The sequence below is a fragment of the Laccaria bicolor genome, genomic scaffold, assembly GCF_000143565.1.
Source record: "Laccaria bicolor S238N-H82 LACBIscaffold_21 genomic scaffold, whole genome shotgun sequence".
In the NCBI taxonomy this organism is placed as follows: domain Eukaryota; kingdom Fungi; phylum Basidiomycota; class Agaricomycetes; order Agaricales; family Hydnangiaceae; genus Laccaria; species Laccaria bicolor.
Window position 1 is genome coordinate 332,470 of NW_001889892.1, and position 20,320 is coordinate 352,789.

General features: G+C 49.0%; 6 protein-coding genes across 6 annotated transcripts; 3 read left to right on the forward strand and 3 right to left on the reverse strand.

The window, feature by feature from the left end:
• Positions 1–139: 139 nt before the first annotated feature.
• On the reverse strand, positions 140–731 carry LACBIDRAFT_329366 (uncharacterized protein; the record flags this gene model as incomplete). The annotated part of the gene is made up of 2 exons (XM_001883532.1): positions 140–503; positions 574–731. The coding sequence occupies 2 exons, from the start codon at positions 729–731 to the stop codon at positions 140–142; spliced, it is 522 nt and encodes a 173-aa protein (XP_001883567.1).
• Positions 732–2,390: 1,659 nt separating this feature from the next.
• Positions 2,391–4,921, forward strand: LACBIDRAFT_302514 (uncharacterized protein; the record flags this gene model as incomplete). The annotated part of the gene is made up of 9 exons (XM_001883429.1): positions 2,391–2,476; positions 2,529–2,562; positions 2,614–2,822; positions 2,875–3,531; positions 3,582–3,615; positions 3,663–3,841; positions 3,889–3,932; positions 3,989–4,850; positions 4,909–4,921. 9 exons carry the CDS (start codon positions 2,391–2,393, stop codon positions 4,919–4,921), a joined length of 2,118 nt encoding a protein of 705 aa, XP_001883464.1.
• A 332-nt stretch (positions 4,922–5,253) lies between these two features.
• LACBIDRAFT_294762 (uncharacterized protein) lies at positions 5,254–6,581 on the forward strand (the record flags this gene model as incomplete). The annotated part of the gene is made up of 5 exons (XM_001883430.1): positions 5,254–5,342; positions 5,395–5,428; positions 5,488–5,708; positions 5,759–6,320; positions 6,377–6,581. 5 exons carry the CDS (start codon positions 5,254–5,256, stop codon positions 6,380–6,382), a joined length of 912 nt encoding a protein of 303 aa, XP_001883465.1. The 3' UTR covers positions 6,383–6,581.
• A 408-nt stretch (positions 6,582–6,989) lies between these two features.
• LACBIDRAFT_302516 (uncharacterized protein) lies at positions 6,990–8,669 on the reverse strand (the record flags this gene model as incomplete). Its single annotated transcript, XM_001883533.1, has 6 exons — positions 6,990–7,584; positions 7,634–7,857; positions 7,905–7,938; positions 7,992–8,321; positions 8,376–8,587; positions 8,640–8,669. The coding sequence occupies 6 exons, from the start codon at positions 8,667–8,669 to the stop codon at positions 6,990–6,992; spliced, it is 1,425 nt and encodes a 474-aa protein (XP_001883568.1).
• Positions 8,670–10,106: 1,437 nt separating this feature from the next.
• On the forward strand, positions 10,107–11,891 carry LACBIDRAFT_302517 (uncharacterized protein; the record flags this gene model as incomplete). The annotated part of the gene is made up of 7 exons (XM_001883431.1): positions 10,107–10,153; positions 10,209–10,242; positions 10,295–11,090; positions 11,142–11,190; positions 11,250–11,283; positions 11,335–11,519; positions 11,567–11,891. 7 exons carry the CDS (start codon positions 10,107–10,109, stop codon positions 11,889–11,891), a joined length of 1,470 nt encoding a protein of 489 aa, XP_001883466.1.
• Positions 11,892–13,367: 1,476 nt separating this feature from the next.
• On the reverse strand, positions 13,368–13,575 carry LACBIDRAFT_302518 (uncharacterized protein; the record flags this gene model as incomplete). Its single annotated transcript, XM_001883534.1, has 2 exons — positions 13,368–13,511; positions 13,567–13,575. 2 exons carry the CDS (start codon positions 13,573–13,575, stop codon positions 13,368–13,370), a joined length of 153 nt encoding a protein of 50 aa, XP_001883569.1.
• Between the last annotated feature and the right edge of the window lie 6,745 nt (positions 13,576–20,320).

Genomic DNA, 20,320 nt, shown 5'->3' on the forward strand with positions numbered 1-20,320 from the left:
CTGATCGTCACAGTAGTATGATACTCCCCTCAAATGTATTTAATAACACACAAGTATGGCCACTCAAACAAGAGACGAAATAGTAGTTCAATTCGAGTTTTATCTCTTCACAAAAATGATTGTTCTGTTGATATAACGATTAACAGAAGAGGGAAGAAAACCAGCTCCAAGCGCGACCATCTGATTCCCCCACTTTCTTCGATTCGAGGCCCCTCTTCCATGCGGTCTCAAGCCCGGGCTGAACGACGCCAACTGTGAGCTTCTTGCATCCTACTTTTTTATAGACCTTGTCGATGATCTCCCACGCAGATTCACTTTGCTGAGAAATTTCTTTTCCTGGGGTTATCTGAAAGCATAACTTTCCCTGTTCGGAGCTGCCACCAGAAGATTGGCCGTGGATGGTGAAGACTTCAAGCAGGTTCTCCTTCGTAACGTCATTAACGAGCAAATCCGTTAGCACCTGAGGTTGTTGTTGTTTTATCTGCTGCAGATATAAAATTCCGCTGAATATATGGCCACTAGACCTGCCTTTTATGAGAGTGGACAAAATCGAAACAAAATAAATCTACTCACTTCTTTTTCAAAAACTCCACAGCCTCTACTAGAATGTCGGTGTCGGTGGGTGGTTGGTTAGTGGTGTTGAAGCCCGGTATTTCGATGAGGGTAAATTTAGAGGTAGGATCACCCGGATGGCAGCAAGTAGTAGACTGAAGTTTCGTAGAGCCAAGCATGCTGACATTTCTTTTTTCATTTCTGCCCGCTGCGCTATTTATAAACTTTTTTTGGACTTTGAGGACTCGGCGGCGACGAAGCGTGAACCCTTGAACTTACAAAACTCTTCCCGCATCCCGCTTGGCCCATTACGCTTGCATCTTCAGTGTCAGAATATGGCTTCGTGTACGTGAATGGTGGCATACAGAATCAAGACCTCGACATCGGCAGACTCGGAAGAGTTCCCCATAATAGCCTAGACCTCAAAGTTCAGGATTCATTGGAGATGTATGCCATAAGGAAGAATTTACGTCAAACGAGCTCAGACAAATTTGCAGGAAATTTTCAGAAGGCAGGTGAAAGGTTGGGAGTTGAGTGGCTCTGTTCGATTTCGAGCTGCTCTTCAGCTTTGCCCAACGCACAAGGTGAGGCTGAACGCATGTTGCTCGTTTTCAAGATTCCATAGTACTCATTGCCCGATTCAGTCAACTGAGACGAAGTATTGAATTTATTTCGATCCAGATCTGGTCAGCTGCCTCGGAGGCAAAAGTGATCGCCTCAGAAGCCACGCACAGGATCAAAGGATGGCCATCGATACGCACGCAAAGAAAATGAGGCCGGTATCACACGTATTCGGACCTGTAGCCCCGTTCATGTAGCGCTCGTACGAAAATGGAGGAAGATTCAGGACAACTTGCTATTTGACTGGCAGATAGGCGCCATATCAGCCACACCTATGTGCGATGCTACCCACGACGACAACGTTTTCTTGGCCATAAAGTTATTAATAAACTAGTGCAGGCAGAATAACCATTTCGGTCATCATTCAACACCAACGACAGCAACGGAGGAAAATTACACACAGTACTTTTCCCAACTTGAACGCCAGTAGTAGGACAACTTTGATAACGCTAGAAACTTGTCCCAGACTTAAGATCGCACGGCCAGATGAAGGAGAACCAGCAGGTACGCACAGTATTATGATGCCAGTATCTTTTCCTTCAATCACAACATCCCTCCCTTTCATTTGCTTCCTCCACTTTACCATTCTGTGATGATTCTGTGTTATCGATCACAGAATACTTACCTTGAAGAAATTCAGACTTGAATTGAATGAGATTCAAAAAACCTGTCCGGTCAAACTTATACCTTAAGGCAAGTCCTTGCCGGACGCACTCAACGCGATGCAACAGCGTGTAGAGAATGTAGAATAGTAAGTAGGGCGAAATTGAGAGGAGCTCAAACGTGCCTGAATTAGCTTGGAATTAACGAAGTCGAGATTTGATAGTCAAACATGTACAAACATTGACACATCGCTGTTTATACAGCTTTAGACCCGCGCCTACGGCACGGCACTCGCTGGCGCTCGGCCGTTCCTCCAGTGTATAGACATAAACCACTTCAGCTGTGTCGATCGTCGTGATCTCTCAATGCACGAGGCCCAAAGAATAAATTTTTGTCAGTTCGCCTCTTGTGTTTATTGACGGAAAAGCTCAGTCACTTCGCAGATCCCCGATCGCGACATCACAACTTCTTGAACTTGCAACTTCCAGGCTGCATCCATGAGGCGTGTCTTGGGAAACAAACATCCGAGGGATGAATAGCTTCAATGCTGGCCTCCTGCGCGCCGTTTACGCTGCTTCCAGTCCTGTGCATTGACACAATTTCTCCTAACAATCATGCGGATCAAAGCTGGGAAGACGGAGAAGGCTCCAAGGTCAACGAAACTCAAGTATAAGGCACTTCCGGACGACATCATTATTCCGTAGGTAGCCATTCATTCAATACCACACGTTGGTTGCTGATGACCTCTTTAGAGTGATGGGTCCAACTGGCGTAGGGAAAAGCACGGTAGATGCATCGTATCTTGACACCTCTGTTCTCAGTGACTGATGATGTTAGTTTATCAATCATATTGCAGGGAACTCCGTGAAAGTCGGTCACAACTTGAAATCCTGTACCGCGGAGCTTCAGCCAGTAGTCGTAAATTCTTCGCAACACTCTCAGCTTGGAGGCCAAAGGTTGGTCATCGTGGACACTCCTGGATTCGATGACACCTACGTGTCGGATTCGGAGATTTTGCAACGTATTGCATTGTGGTTGGCAGACGCGTGAGTTTTCTAGCTGAATCCGAAAATGGCACTGCGTTCATCACGATGACAGCTACCATGGTGAGATGAAGTTGGGTGGCGTAATCTACCTTCACGACATATCGCTGAGCCGCATGCTGGGCACAACGCGCAAGAACCTCGAGGTGTTTCAGAAGCTTTGTGGTGATGACGCTTTCCGAAGCGTTATTCTGGGTACCACGAAATGGGGTGACGTCTTCAAGGAGGACGGAGACAGGCGGACCCAACAACTTTGTGACAACTATTGGCGGGAAATGCTTGATCATGGGTCACAGGTTTTCAGGTTTGAAGATTCCTCGAAGTCAGCCTGGGCGATGGTGAATTCAATTATCGAGCTAAACCGAAGTCGAGCCGAGGTTCTTCAAATACAGCGAGAACTGGTTGACGCCCTCAAGCTCATTCCTGACACGGAGGCGGGCCAGAAGCTACGCAACGATCTCGATCAAGTTTTGATAAAACTCAAGGAAGACCGAAAAGCGCAAAAGAAAGACGAATCTAAACGCATGGAACTCGACCGTGAGATTGCCCAGGTCCGAGAACAGATGAAGGTCATGAAGGTTCCCGTTTCCCAGCGTATCCTGGGCTTTCTTAGTCTTGGGATCGACAAGATTTTGGATGCAGTCGCACTGAGCCCTCCTGCTCCTGAGTCATCGATTACTCGTCTGGCTATTGACTGTGACCGGCTGGTTTTGTGCGTGCTTCTACTTCGCTTGTTGGACATGCAGTTGATACAAAAACAAGGTTATTTGGGGAAAATCGTGAAGTAAAGAACATGGTACTCACGCATCGTTCTTCCAAGAGCGCCACTGACTTCTCCAGTAGCTACTCAAACTTCTCTCAGCCCAAGGAGTCGACGATCAGAATACCCCCACACAAGAGATAAAGTGTTGGCCCGTGGGGACGAATGAAGAGTCTTACATGATCATTGACACGCCCGATCTTGATTCGTCTTCGAATCTAGGAAGAGTTGTCCAAAAGACGCGAACCTGGCTTGAATCCTCGTAGGTTTTTGTGAACTTTGATGGGGAGTCTTCTCATTCCATCTTAGATGCCGTGAGGACATGAACGTGGGCGTCGTCTATTTGAAACTAAGTGGGCTCAATCCGTCCTCTTCTCCACAAGGTCCACCTGCTAATCCCATAACATAGATGGCTCTGCATCTGACACAGGCGCCGTCTCGCTACAAGAAAATAAGTTACCAACACATGCTGCCGTTTCGCGTGTCACTCCACGACCTAACGAGTCCACCCTCTCACTCAATGAATCTCTGTCTAACTATAACATCAAGCTGGTCCCCAACGGACCCTCAAACCCACAAACCGCACGGCAACCGCCCAACCCCCCTGTCATTTCAATGACCGACGCTCGGCCCTTCGCCGCTCCCATTGATATGAAGACGGATACTCCTTTTCCACCCTCTACTGCTCCGGTCTTTTCTCCCGCAAAAGCTGTCCGCCCTTCGTCGATCACCCGAAAGTCTTATGACACAAGCCCGCTTGCTGTTACGAAAGAAGGGCCGCCTGCAGCTATCGTTTCGGGATATGAAGGAATCACCTCAGCGACTACTGTTGCTAGGCATCCGCTGCCCACAAACCAGTTGGTGTCTTCAGGGCATGTATCGAGGTTCCTTCGTTCGAAGGGACCTCAAGCCACGCCGTCTCCCACTCCCCTTCCTGCCAGAATCTCAGAATCTTCACCATTAACGATGGAGTTATTCCAGGGCTTACCCTCTGCCGACAGCATCCTTTTTGCCACTCTGACGACCAGACCGAAAACACAAACATCAGAAGAAGCTGTAGAGGCAGATGTCGTACCTTATAACCACGCGTCCGATGGCAAGGTCGTTGAGTTTCACAATACACCTGAAGCGGCTCAAGCCATGTTGCATCTTCTGCTCAAAAAGACCCTTCCGGTTGCCATGTTGCTTGATACTTTGAATTCGCTCGACGAAGAGACAACCAGTAAGCCCAGTGAGGGGGGCAAGTTCAAACTCTTGGGTAGTTTTCGCAGGCAAGTTCACAGCATTCGATAATTGGCTATCCGCGCTTATATTCCACTTTCTCTTCAGTCTTTTCCGCTAAACTATAGTTTACAATCATGTATATATGTACAATTCCTGAGTGAATGGTGAAATTTAAACGCAACGATTTTCACGAACTTATGTAAGCCGTTCCCAAATTATCACGCTTGGCTATCACCACCATAATCAACGCCTCGTTCCAATCCTACAGTTTCAGATCTTTCCCTGGTCGGCCACGCTCATGCCATGCCTACATATAGACTGGGGCACGAGGGATACACGTCCAGTACATATGAGTCCAACCCCCCTGCTGAAGACCCACCGCAAGACCACCACTACTCGAAATCGAACGTCCCTTCAACTCTAGGTCCTCTACAACAATTTCATTAAAATATGGGGATGAAGGATCTTTGGAAAACCAATGTGAGAAAACCAGGAGACTCCCTTTTCACCAATGCCAGGAAAGGCGACATCATTGTCCCGTACGTATCATTCCCTTCTGATTTCAATCAATCGCGCTGACCGCTTCCATAGCGTGATGGGCCCTACAGGCGTTGGAAAGAGTTCGGTCGGTTCTCATGGTTGGATCTTTTCGCTTACTAGTCACTTACTCACACATGTCTGCAGTTCATCAACTCCTACCTGGGCGAGAAAAGCAAGGAAAAGGCAACAGTGGGTCACGATCTTAAATCGTGCACTGCGGAGCTCCAGCCTTTTTTCAAAGATCTCCCGCCAGACGAGTCCGGGAAGCCCAGGCGCCTTGTCCTTGTTGACACACCAGGGTTCGATGACACCAATGAAGCGGATTCAGAAATCTTGAGACGAATTGCAGTATGGTTGGCTTCGACGTGAGTTCAGCATATCCTTGCTACCGCTGCTTTGTCTAACAATGTCGAAGGTACGGTACAGGGACGAAATGTGGCGGTCTCATCTATCTCCATGATATGACCGACGCGCGCATGCGAGGCACGACTCTTCAGAATCTCCACGTATTTCGGAAGCTTTGCGGGAAGGAAAACCTTGAATCCGTCGTTTTCGGGACCACGAAATCTGGTAAACTTACCCCAGAAGTATTTGCTAGACGTGAGAAGCAGCTGTCCGACGGGTACTGGAAGGAGTTCAAGAAGCAGGGGGCAATAGTTTTTAAGCTCCTTGATTCACACGAGTCAGCGCGCGAGTTAGTTCAGAAAGTCCTTGACAGATTAAAGGAGGAGCAGCACGTCTTGCGCATTCAAGAAGAGATAGTTGACGTCGCTAGGATACTTCCGGCCACCAAGGCAGGGAGAAAGCTGAAGTATACCTTGGAGGAGATCATGGAGCACCAGAGAAGGGCCCTTGCCGGTAAACCCCTCACCCCAGAGCAAATCGAAGAGCACGAACGAAAAATTGCGACGGTCGCCTCGCAAGCCGAGGAGCTGAAACTTTCGCTCGGGCAGCGTCTTCGGATCTTCTTTCACCTGGTGAGTTGTCGTGCAATCTCTTCATTAATATATGACCATTTATCGCTTTCTCTCAGGCTTGAGGACGCAACAGGTGTGCGGTCGCCGTGAAATGATCTACTTGACTTGAACCTGGTTCAGGGTATATATGCCTCACAACCGAGCTCATAACATAATTCCGTTTTACTTTCTGCTTGTCTCTTACTTCCACACTTCCCGTATATACTCTCATCTGTAAAGTTGTTTTGGCGAAATAGAAGCCACGATCTTGCCACAACCTGGCCTTGACTCTTGAGAAGACAATCAGCACCGACCGAATGTGGCTTGTCAAGCCCACGCTACTCATAGGGTGAACAGTATTGTAACGTTGTGAACGTATGGCGCAACCATGCGACCTTACAAGAAGCTTGTTGTGACCTCATGCATCATCATGTCCAATTATCCCATGACAATTTTAGGACGTACATACATACATTTTAGCCTCCCCAACCTTTGCTGAACCACCCACCAACTGGCACGCATGATGCACATGTCACAAATCAGTACTGGCCGAAATTTTGACGAGTCGAGACGAACACAACGCTGATAATGACACCGATCCCTGAGAGGGGAATAAGTGAGTGGTCAGCCGAAAAGGTTGGCGGAACAGTGGCGTGTATGGCTATGATTTACCTAGCTGCTCCAGATGATTCATCCCAGTAATTTATTCTTTGGTGCGAGTACTCCGAAGAATCGTAAGACGCGGTAAGAGAATGGAATATGCAATGCCTTGATTTGTGCACGAATACCGGCAATTTGGGCAGGATTGAGCATTTCAATAGAAAGGGAATCTGTCGAGAGTTGTTTACTCTTTGGGGTTCTAAGTAGTTTGTCAAGACAATAGCGCAGTTGTTGGCCCGCCTCTGTGTCGGCAACGAGCTTCTTCGCATGAACCAATTCCTCCTGAATCTGAAGGACCTCCGTTCGACATAGGGTGCTTTTACCATCATCGAGTATCGCCTCGACCATCTCCCAGGCCGAGTCTTGGCTGCCTGTAAATTTACGAACTGTTGCGCCGTCCTTGATTAGCTTGCCCCAAAAGTGGTTGATGAGGCTGTCAAGTTTACACTCCCGTTCAGCACGCCTGGCGTCGTCAGCCCCCCACTTCGTGGTGCCAAGGATGAGCGTCTTAGGTTCGGTGAATAGTTCACAAATTTTATCAAGATATTTGGAAAAGTCGTGGTGTGGTCGGAGGTTCACATCGTGAAGGTGGATGATTCCGCCGATCTTTATGTCTGGTCCATATCTGACATCTTATGAGCGTTTCGTCTGTCAGGCTTTGGAAGCCAGCGCACCTGGTTGCCAAATTCTCAACGATTCCTCTTAACGTTGTAGCATCATCCCCGAAAGTAGAGTCAAAGCCAGGCGTGTCTACGACGATCAGTCTTCTCCCATGATACGAAGCCTTTCGACTGTTCACCAGGCTTGGATTGATGGTCACGGGCTGGACTTTATCGGTGCATGATTGAAGATCATCTCCGACGACGACTTCAGGCTTGCCGGCGAGGGTATTAACAAACTATAGTAGTCAGCAGGGTAACAGGGAAAAGGATCTAAAGTAACTACCAGGCTTTTCCCAACCCCAGTCACGCCGATTACACTGAAAATTTTGGATGAGCGACGGGACTTTCTCACAAAGGTCGAGTTACATACGGGATAATCACATCATATGCAAGAACTGAGTCCACCATGTCCCACGCAGATTGCTGTGTGTCCTCAAATTTGCGGACAATTGATCCACGTTCAATCATTTCCAGCCAGTATTTGCCACAAAGTTCTTTGAGCCGTTGTTCTCCAACATCTTCGACAGAAGTGGACGCCACCGGCAGTTCCGTCCACTTTGTCGTACCAAGGACAACACTACGCAAAGCCCGATCCCCACAAAGTTTCTTGAATACCTCAAGGTTCCTCAGAGCGGTACCTTTCATTCGAGGCAAGGAAATGTCGTGAAGGTAGATAAGCCCACCAAGTTTCGTATCGGCGCTGTAGCTTCTATGGGTTGAGAATTATTGCCACAACTTTAAATCATTAACCCACAGATGCGCAAGCCAAGAAGCAATGCGGTTCAAGACTTCTGATTCCGCCGCAAAAGTATCATCGAATCCAGGAGTATCGACAAGCACCACTCTTCTGTCGCGAAACAGAATTGAATGCGGTGGACTCACAACAATCGGCTGAAGTTGTGTGGTGCAACTTTGCATATCATGGCCAACCCGAACGATATCTTCGCCTGCAAGGTAGTTGATGAACTAGAAAGATTAGCCCATTCGTGAAAGGAGAATCAACAATTTGAAGCCCTACAGTACTCTTCCCGACGCCAGAGGGGCCCATTACACTAGATATCAGAAGGGGGGGGGATGAAGACCTAACCCACAATGACGCCGGCACCACTTACGGAATGATTATGTCGTTCAGCATCGGTTCATATTCCATTGAATTCGCCTTGCCAATGTCCTTTCCAACCTTGAATTTCATTCTAGTCTGAAAGAGTATCTGGTCAACGTCTCAACTGATGGGAGAGTTTGGAGAGAAAAACGTTTTCTGTGTGCAGAGGGAGGGCGGCAGGGTGGAGGCGATTGCGGGACACCCTCTTGCGAGATCTCGTAGATTACCGATCGCGTGCCTGAGGTGGGGCGCTTGTACGTTGCGTTCAAACCTCGAACTCAGATGGGGCGTGGCACGAGGATTGCATGAGTTTCTGCATATCATCGGTGTCAATTGGAAGCTTGCAAATGGGGCGTGAGGGACAGATCAGGGACGAGGAAGTGACGTGTTCCAAGTCCCGATCTTTGCTCTTCAATGGTGTGATTTGAAGTCCAATCTAAACCATGGGAGTTGAGTGTTTCCACTGATGGACCGTGGCTTCGGAAGGGGTGTCGCCCGGCGTTGATCCAGATTTGCAACGAGTCTTTCCAATCTTGACAGATCGAGGCAAGGTAGGCGTTTCAGGTCGCGGTATGGGAACTGCGTTAAACGACTGATCTCGACTGATGCCACCCGCTGGCCGCATGTGGGGACTTCTTACGGAAATCATTCATGGAAACGATGATGACAGGCGAGAGAATTGGATCGGGTAATTACATTATGCGTATGCGGACGAGTCTCGAGCTGCCGTCGTTGTGAGGGTTTTTAACGGGAGACTAAACAGTACTAGAATGAGAATTATATAGCTGTAAGAGAGGTAAAACATCCCATAGAACTCACTCATGTGCCTCTCAACCACAGAGACTGTGTTATACGAAAATCCCAGTTCTGATTTTTGACATACCCAGACTATACAAGCTTGTTACGGTGTAACTTCTCGTCACGACCGATGTGTTGACTGGCCCATCGCCATCTTCCTTGCGCCTTGAGCAAATATTGAGCTTTATTTCCGTGCCTTCTGTGATAGCCAAAGTCCAACCGAAGTCACGGGGGGTAGCGGATTATGATGCAGTCCCGAATAGTATTGAAAATCAAATCGCCAAATTGTTACAATGAAGGCCATCCCTGCACCAAGTCGAACTAGAAAGAATGAAGGAGTCAGTTACAAAAGCCAAATAAAAGCAACTTCAAGTCGGAACTTCGGAAGGCGTTGCCAAACAAGCCCAACCTTAAATTCCCCACCGCACGGAGGCGGAACTGTTGCCTTTCCCAAGCCTTTCCGCAGACGCTATATAACACAAAATAGTGAGGCTCCTCTCTCAACACGGTTTCCTCGTTCTCTCATTTATTGCTGACCTCCAGCATCGCTCTCTCGTTTATCGCGAAGGCCTAAACTTTAAAGTGATGCCGACGTTGAACTGGAAGCAGGAAGCTAACGATGTTATCATTCCGTGTGTTACCGTCTCCAACCCGCTCGGCGGTAGTCTGATATTGAATATTTTTTAGGTTGATGGGTCCAACCGGTGCAGGAAAAAGCACAGTAAGAGTTTCATGCTTCAACAACCTTTTTCTTTGAGAATTCACGGCTCTAGTTCATCAACCTCATCGCAGGAAAGGAGGTAACAACCGTCGGTCACGACCTTGAGTCATGCACGGTCAGGCCCCTCCCAGTCGTCATCGATTCTTTACAAAGTGATTTATTGAACGACGGAAGATTGGTTCTCGTGGATACCCCTGGATTAGTCGATACTGCCGATGGTTATGCTGATATCTTGCGCGGCATAGATTCCTGGCTTGAAACTAACTCCCGCGACAGTCATGGGCATAAAGCGGAGGCGAAGCTTGCTGGCATTGTTTACCTTCATGACATATCATTGACACGCAAGCTGGGATCAACTCCGAAGCTTGATGTCTTTCAGAAACTGTGCGGGAAAGACGCTGTGAAGCGGGTGGTTATCTGCACGACAAAGTGGTCGGATGTCTACCAGGATGACGGAGAGAAGCGGACCGAGCACCTCAAAGAGAATTACTGGAAGGAGATGATCGAGGGCGGATCGACCGTTCGTAAATTCGAGGATTCTCAGAAATCTGCCTGGGATGTGATCGTACCAATCATCAAGGAAGATCGATTTGTAAAATTACAAGAGGAACTGGAGAAACTTATTCCTAGTACCGAGGAGGGTCCGCAGCTGCGAAATAGTCTCAACCAGTTGTTAAAAAGCTTAAAACAAGCTTCTAGCAACGATTCTTTTCCGCGCAAGGAGCTTGATGCTCAAATTGCTGCCATCAGGGCAATTTCTGTTACCCGACGCATCTTTGATCTTGTCGACAAATTTATAAACAAATACATCGCTCCTCCGTCACCCTCTAGAGGTAACAAGCTCTCTGGTAAGTTTTTAACGTGACCGCTGATGAATCATAAGTACTCACCTACACAAGTCCCCGCCGTGGGTGCAAGACTACAAGCAGATGTCAAGGAGCTGGTCATGTGCGATCTCCATTTAAATCCTTGGATTGTGTTACTCAACGACTTAACGTGACGATCAGGTTGCTTGGCGAAACGGAGACCTCATACGAGAGAGTATGTCGCTGGCCTGAATCTTACGGAAGTAGATGATGATATGACTTATAGCTACTCACGCTCTCTGCTGCTGAAATAACGAATTTTGGCAGTGATGAACAGGCTACAACTGAAGTGCGCTGTTGGTCCGTAAAAAGGGAGGGCTTGAAGCCTCTATTTGTTGTCGCAGCTCCAAGCTTTGATTCTCATCGAGGCGGCGGCAACCTCGAGAAGATTCGAACTTGGTTGGGGCGTTCGTGAGTTTTCATCCGCTTGCTCTTAACTGCTCTCTGATGCGATTCAGGTGCCGCGAGGACATGCAATTTGGCATCATTTACATTCGTAATCCATCACCCTCTGGCCCCTCCCATGCTGGGCGCGCGTTTGAGTTCGTTAGAGAATCCGATTTCAAATTTCGGGCCCTCTTTGCAACTTTCGCCAGTGAGGCAACAGGTGCAGTCGATCGCAATTACCACTTCGACGGCAGTGTCGCTTCTTTTCAAGAAACCAGCGAACAAGCCTCAAAGATGTTTGACATTGCCCTTCGCAATCTTGTTGAACTTGACCTCCTTTTGGAAGCACTTCAGGCCATCTGGGAAGGGGCCACTAAGTGGCCTAGGATACGCTGAGGTACGTAGGCCTATCGGTGGGTGTTCGGAAAGACTGATGTGCAAGTACTTAATGCTTGGCAGTCTCTACCTAAAGTTCAATACGAAATATTCAATTCACTGTATTAGCCAACTTATACCACTTCACTTTTGCGGCTCTGTTTGTCGCCCTTCTTGCCAGGTAGCAAGCAAGGGAGAAGAGAAATCTTGTTGTTAGAGGGTTTGTCTTTTGTATCTTGTTGAGGTCTTGTTGGAGGCTCTCATCGAGGGAGGGTCTCGTCTTCTGAGGGTAAGTTGTAGAAGTAGATGCGCCATCAAGGTCATAGCATCATCATCATACCCGATTTGCATCGCCACCCTCAACCCACTCAGAGACCAACCCCACCCACAGCCACACCCAAACCCCCACTGTACCTAAACACCACCGAAAATCCTGCTCCCCCTTCAAGCCACCAGATCCTAGCTCTTTGCAGAGACGGACTCTGACCTTGACTTTGTATAGGCGACGTCGTAGATGCATACCCCGCCTGACTTCCTGTAGACGGGCACATTCCGCGCCTCATTCTGATCTCACTGGAGAGGAGTAAAGGGGGGTCGGGCTTGAGTTTGTATTTCACAACAGAGAGAAAACAGGGGGTGAAAGGACACGCTAAGGAGGCGTTGACGTTGTCAAGACGTTGTTCGCTTTAGAACCAGGACCGGAACCGCTTTGGGAAGGAAGAAAATCTGAGAGAGGGGAACAAGATCCTCCACTTGTGCTCCCGGTGACGCTCAGCGGATGATGACGGCCATAACCATGCGAAGAAGGCGGATGATAATTCGGCGAAAGGCGCGTCTACGATGATGTTGCCTATGACTCTGTGAAGGCCTCCCCAAATGGAATTTTGATCGTCAGAGTTGAGAGGAGTTGGGGGAGAGGAACCCGCTTGCCCCCCTTGCGCCTAACTTAAATTTGAATCGGAAATGGAATTCGAGGAGGGACCCCCACCACCAAAAGTGAGTTCATTCATCGATAGTTGATGTGAAGAACTCCCATATGTCTGCGACCCAGGAAACAGGTCATTCACTCATATTCACCGTCCCATCGTCTTCCTGCTGCTGCAAATCCAAGTCAAGGGCAAGCGCACTGCCCTCCTGTAACTGCTGTTGTTGTTGGATAAATCTGCGTCCCATGTAGGCGGTTCCAGTGCCGTGTCGGATTCACTACGCATGCGAGGGTGGCGAGAGAAATGAGGTGTTGTTAGTGGGAGGCCAGCCCACCAGAGTCGCTCTTCAAGAGACGAGAGGACGAGGAGGGTTGGGTGTTGGTGGTTACATCGGTGTGCGGTTAACTGCAGGGGTACCACTTTATTGATCTGCAGTCAAATTTCGCCAATATCTCGAGAGGAATCGGTTGAAAGGTACACATCCTTGTCTGGGTCACCGAGGTCAGTTGGAGAAAAGAACGATATATACGAAGGAGTTGCCAAACTTATAACTCAAAGCATGTAGGGCCGCTCAGTTGTGGGAGACGTGTAGTAGCTTCGGGCACTGGGATGCGGATGTCGAAGTTTGCCTGTCGCCCATTTGCCATCGAGATGTATGTAGGTCTCCATTACGTTGGAATGGAATTATTCGACCCTTCCGACAGACCTGAAACGTCTTAAAAAGTCATTGAACACGAACAGGAGACAAAGGAAAGAGTAAGGAGACATACCTTCCCCATTTCAGACCCAATACAGCACGTCACCAGCTTTTCTTGCTTGTCAACAAGTTCATGCGTTAGCGTCTTCAAGTTGACTGTTGAACCTGGCCTCAACACCACGGCGGTGAGTGGGCCGTGACATGACCATGTGACATTGCTCTCAACCAACCAACAACCAACTCTCAACCGCTTTCGACCTGCTCTCGAGTCTCATGACGCCGAGGTCTTACTCTCCACAAATGATAGGCTACTTTTGTAACCTGGTCTCTAACTTCAATGTAAGTCGCCAGTTCACGGCCGAAATTTTGCAATTCCGTGATGAGTAAGCATGAGGCACGAGTGCAAACTCATCTTAGGATAAGATAACGTGTGTGCGTCAGAACCAGACGTCTTACCCAGATGTAGGCACCAATGAATGTCTGCGTTTCTGGGAGTGCTTCTCCCATCACCTTCGGATCTGGTTCTGACGCTAAGAAAGTACCTGTCGGTTACCTCACAAAATTTTTTTGACCTTCGACGTTTTCTCCTGATGGCTGACACCCCCACTGTTCCATCTGGTACTGCTTCGACCGCTCCTGCGGCCTCTACCGATAATGTGCAGTCTCGTACGACTACCGACAGCGTTCCGCCTCGTGTTCCGCGTACCCACACCTCCCCTGCTATTATCCAGCTTTTGAAGAATCTCTCTCTTACCAATATCTTGCAACGGAATAAAAGGATCGAGGCCGACAACGATGCCAGATCTGCCAAGACATTGAATAATGCTCTAGACCCAGCTGCCCATCCTCAACCGGGATCAGAAGCAGCCTCGTTGATCACCATTGATCCCGAGGATCTTGCCCGATTAAGGGTTCCCGCCTTCTTTGCTTCCGTCCGTGACTTTGTTTATACTAGCCTGGCTAAGTATCTTGCGGACGAAGATTTGAAAGACAAGGACGAAAAGAAGAGGAAGGACGACGACATCCTTGCAGAGGATGCCAGGGCCTCTAAAAGGCGTTGTATGGATGGTTCCAACCATGTCGAGAGAGTGGTTGGGGAACCCATTCCCATTGAATTCCCACAGTCTCTATATGACACTGAACTTTGTGTTGCAGTTCCCCTCCCCTTCTTCCTTACTCGGAATTTACGGGCCCTGGTTGATGAGGCATCAACCCTGCCTACTGTCAAATCTAACCCTGCGCCTGGAGAAATCAAGGGAACTTATATTCTAAATATAGAAAAATTGTCCACCCGCTTTGGGAAGGAGTTGACCCTCACTTGTAGTCAATGGACTGAGGCTGCTGCCAATATGTGGAGCTTCCAGGTCTCGAGGGACAAACTGGGTAGTGAGGGGGAACACGCTACGTGGTTTGAAAAGCATTTTAATTTTTTTAACATGCTAAACAAAAGGGACGAGTTATACGACGCTTGGAAGACCATGGAGCTCGAGTTTCGCCAAGACCACCGAAGTCGCCATCTCAAATTTAGTGCGACGGATTACGACAAGGCTCTCGGTCTTACTGAAGAAAGTCACAAGTTGCGCACGGAATTTCACGATCTTACTGAGGAAAGTCACAAGTTGCGCAAGGAATTTCAAGATTTCGTGAATTCTTCCCAACCGGCGTTTGGGCGGTCGGCTCCGTCCTCCCGGGGAGGTGGTTCCTTTTCCCAGAGGACCCTGCCACGAGGTCCTTCCCAGTCACTGACTTCTTCTCAGCCCTTTCCCTCAGGCAGCGGCAAGTCCTCCCCTACGGCCGTCTGCCTCATCTGCGCGCACAAGGGGCACACCGTTTTCTTCCACCTCAAGGCCACCACCCCGCCAAAATTTGCCGACGGAAAAGTTGTATGGGCAAAATGCAACCCAGGCTATGGTCTCGCCACACCCGACAACCAAATCCTCTGCATTAACTGGAACGTCCGCGGCACTGAGGCTGCCTCCCAATGCACCTCCCTCCATAAGGACGACCGCCTTCACCTTTGCTCCTTCTGTGGCAGCAAAGGCCATCACGCCCTCTCCTGGACTTGTCGCACCAAACCCGCCTGAAGATTTATTCACTGTCGCATGTCCCCTCCCCTTATCTTACACTGATTTCTCCCCTTCTGTTGTTCCTCGCCTCCCGCTTCCGTCTTCTTCTCCACACCATTGTTCCATTTTCGAGCGCATCACGCACCCTTATCATCCCGAAGTTTTCGATTCTCTCCTTCTCAAGCATGGCCTCTCTTCTGTCTACCCCCTCCTTTCTGACAACCTACGGCGTGGTTTCCCTCTTGGACACATGCCGGCATTGATGGAATCCGTCATCTTGCCTAACAACCCCTCTACTTATCCTTACCTGCAGGATATCCAAGACTATTTGGATAAGGAGCTTCTGGCTGGTAGGATGTCTGGCCCCTTCTCTCGTGAGGAGGTGGAACTTATTCTACGCGGCCCTTTCTTCTCTTCTCCCTTTGTTGTCGACGTCCAGCCACAGCAACCCAGCACACCTGACAAGATTAGGATTTGCCGACACCTTTCTAAGGCTTTGAAGTCGCATCCTTCCGTCAATTCACATATCCACAAGGGAGATTTTCCAACACGTTTTGATTTGGCCTCGAAGGTTGCCGAAATCGTGAGTCTCCCTCTATCAGTTCCTTTCCCCTCCCCTTCTCCGCCTTTTATAACACACCCCTTTGCGTTTTGTGCGTCGGGTGTTTTCTTCTTTGCTGCAGCATCCATTTTGAGATTTTTGCATTCTTAATGCGCTGTCTCGGGTTTTCTCCTTTGATACTCTTGTGCACTTTGTGCTTTCTTGTGTTTGCGCATCTTGCGCATTCCTTGTCTTTCCGACGTCCGTCTTCTCGTTGTCTCTGGACTCCCTTTGGAGTTCCCTATGCTCCCTTGTGCTCTTGCGCCTCTCTCTACAGTCGAGCACTTCATGTGTCCGTCTCGTGCCCCTCTCCATCTCTTCCTCTTCCTTTGCGTGTTCCATGCGCCCTTTCTCTTTATTGATTTCTTTTACATACTACCTTTTTTCTTACCATGTTCTCTCCTTTTGCTATTCCTTCTTCCTTTTCTTACCGTCCTTTTGCACGCCTTGTGCTGGTTTATACTTCTCCATCTCTTTGCCCCTCTTTGCCTCGTCCCTGCTCCCTCCACACCTCGTGCTTACCCACACTCTCTAGATTGCTCTTGCCCCTCCAGGAACTCAGGCTTGTACTCTGGACATTGCGAAGTTCCACCGTACTTGCCCTGTTTTGCCTTCTCACAAGCCGTGGCTGGTTGTCCAGGGTACCCCTGGCCAGTTCTTTATTGATCATGCGCACCCTTTCGGTGCCGCTTGTGCTAGCAGCAATGCGGGTATGGTTGCTAACGCTGTTGTGGATATTTGGCGGGGAGAGGGTGTTTTCCCTGTTCCCAAATACGAGGATGATCTTAAAGTCTTCCGTATTCCTTCATCTGGTGGCAAATTTCGTGACGGTGACTTTCTTTACGACTACGACCGTTCTGAGATGCTGCGCCGTATCGACCCTTTGGGTGTGCCTTGGCACGATCAAAAAGGAGACGACCATTTCCTTTTTGTCACCACCTTCATCGGCTTTCTTTGGGACATTCCTGGGAAGCTCGTTAGCTTGCCTGAAGAGAAGCGGCTGAAGTTCCACGAGCGCGTGCGACGCTTTCTCAACGATTTCAACAGCCGTCCCTGCCATTTGCTTGATGTCGAAAAAATCCATGGGTCCCTTTGTCATGTTGCCTTTGTGTACATGGATGGCCGCTCGCGCCTTCCCTCGCTTTCTAATTTTGCGTCCTCCTTCTATAACAACGAACTCCTTACAAGACACCCTCCTCATTCCATGATGACCGATCTCTCCTGGTGGCTCCAGAGACTTGAGGTCAGTGGCGTATCTCGTCCTCTGCGCCCCCGTGGTCCTCTGCAAGACTTTGGCTTGTATGTTGATGCCTCCATATCCTGGGGAATTGGCATCATTATTGGAGGCAATTGGGCTTCCTTCCAGCTTTCTCCCATCTGGAAGGTGCCTGGTCGTGATATCTGCTGGCTCGAGACTCTCGCCATCGAGCTGCTTGCTTATTTCCTGGAAGATATGGGTTTGCAACACTGCCGTTTGCTTATCCACTCTGACAACCAGGGTACTATTGGTGCGTTGGAGAAGGGGCGCAGCCCTAACTCTCACATTAACCTCTCTCTGCGCCGTACTTATCTTGTCCTCTCCGATCTCTCTATTTCTCCAGACATTGTTTACATTGAATCCGAGGCTAATCCAGCTGACCCCATCTCGCGCGGAGAACCGGGGGAGGCTGGCAAGCAGATTTTCCCTACTTTTAAGCTCCCAGAGGAGCTATCTGGTTGTTTTCTCTATGTTTAGTCTCAACCGAAGGCTTACATCGTCGACTTGTGTCGCCGAGAGGTCCGTGGGTGAGAAGCAATCTCACATCTCTATCTCACCGCGCCCCACGCGTCCTCGAAATTCCTTTCACCCCTTCCAACGTCCTCCTCCTGTCTCACCTTCTCTCGATTCTACCCTCGATTCCACTTCTGCCAACCTATCTTCCAAGTCCCGTCCTGTGCTCCACCCACTACCAAAACCATCTCCTGTGATCTCTGGCTCCTCTTCACGCACCATCCGCGCTCGTAAACCGCATGCTGGCCGTTCTATCACCCACAATGAACTCCGTCCCCATGTTCCTGCCGCTGACCGTATCTTCTCATGGCACACGCCTTTTGGTTCTCGTCATCAGCATCACATAACCCAGCGCCTACCCCCTGCCCTCGTTGACTCTGCGTTGATGGCTGTTCGAGGAGCTTTGGCTCCTAACACCAAGTCAACATATGCTGCTGGCCCTCTCCGTTTTACTCAGTTTTGTGACAAATGGGGGATCTCAGAGGAGGACCGCATGCCTGCTGACTATGTGTTGCTATGTGCCTTTATTGGTGAATACAAAGGTCTGCAATCTGGTAACACCATTCGGTCATGGTTGGCTGGCCTACGCAGCTGGCATGTCATGAACCATGCGCCTTGGCATGGTGATGATACCTGGGTGCACTTGGCTCGCATCTCAGCTAATAAGGAGGGTACGAAGCACAAACGCCCACTCCGTTCCCCCGTCTCCATTGAGCATCTTTCCTGCCTGCGTCGCGCTTTGAACCTCTCTGACCCCTTCCATGCTGCCGTTTGGGCTGTCGCTCTCGTGACCTTCTTTGGATGTCGTCGTCTGGGGGAAACTACCCTCACTGTTGCCAGGGCGCTTGACCCGAAATATCATGTACTTCGCTCTACGAAGTACGTTCTTACTCTTCTTTTTACTCCCTCTTTCTTACCATTCATTAGAATCTTGTTTCGTGTTCTGCGTGACGGTGCCCGCTCGGCAAGCTTTGACATCCCATGGACGAAAACAACTAAAGAGCTTGGGGCCACTGTCATCCTCACTGCCCGTCGTGATGGCGACCCTCTCTGCCCTGTCTCTGCTTTCAAAAACCACCTCGACGTCAATTCCTCTATCCCATCCTCCTCCACCCTCTTTGCTTATGTCTCTGCATCGGGTGAACCCAAAAACCTCCTCAAGCATGAATTTCTCAGCTTCGTTACCAAAATTTGGTCCTCTGCCATGCTCGCTCATATCCTGGGCCACAGCTTCCGTATTGGCGGCGCTGTTGAGTTACTGTTGGCCGGGGTACCTCCCGAAATCGTCGCCGCCACCGGGGGCTGGACCTCCCTCGCGTTTTTACTGTACTGGCGCCGTATGGACGAAATTTTGCCCATGTCCACTTCAAAAGCTTATAATAAAGCACAGCTCGACCGTCTCGCTTCTATATTTGAAGAATTTCGTATTGCCCACAAGATTCCTTCCTCCTTACTTGATAACTCCACCCCTTAACTCATCACTATGTTGTTTACTTTATTGCCCACCCATCTTTTGTAAATCCTATCTACCTTAACGTCTTGTTCTCTTTATTGTCCATCCAACTTTTGTAAATTCTATCTACCTTAACCCTTTCTCCGAGTGACGCTCATTTGGGAAGCCAGCTTGGCTCTTCCTTGCCTCACCAACCCGCCGGCGTGAGCTTACACTCGGGTTGGTACAGCTGGTTGGCTTGGCAAGCCCAAATTGAGCTTATTGAACGCTCAGACCTTGTTCGCACTTCTTTGAGTTCGGGCATAGTCTTTGCACAACCAAGTTATTTGTGTATACGAATTTCTTGGCCTTCCCTTTTTCTGTATGATACGCAACAGTTATCTTATTCCGTGATGAGTAAGCATGAGGCACGAGTGCAAACTCATCTTAGGATAAGATAACGTGTGTGCGTCAGAACCAGACGTCTTACCCAGATGTAGGCACCAATGAATGTCTGCGTTTCTGGGAGTGCTTCTCCCATCACCTTCGGATCTGGTTCTGACGCTAAGAAAGTACCTGTCGGTTACCTCACAAAATTTTTTTGACCCCACCCACCATCCCTTAGCGTTCAAAACAGCTGGTTGGCTTGGCAAGCCCAAATTGAGCTTATTGAACGCTCAGACCTTGTTCGCACTTCTTTGAGTTCGGGCATAGTCTTTGCACAACCAAGTTATTTGTGTATACGAATTTCTTGGCCTTCCCTTTTTCTGTATGATACGCAACAGTTATCTTATCTGACTCTTTTTTAGACGCTAGACGGATGTAGACGTCGTATTCACTTTCATTCCCTATCAAATTTCATAAGCCATCGCTTGCTCGGGGGGACCAGACCGTACGTCCTCCTCCAAAACCATACTAGTATCAGACCCATCAGCTCTCTCTCAGATCTCATTACTA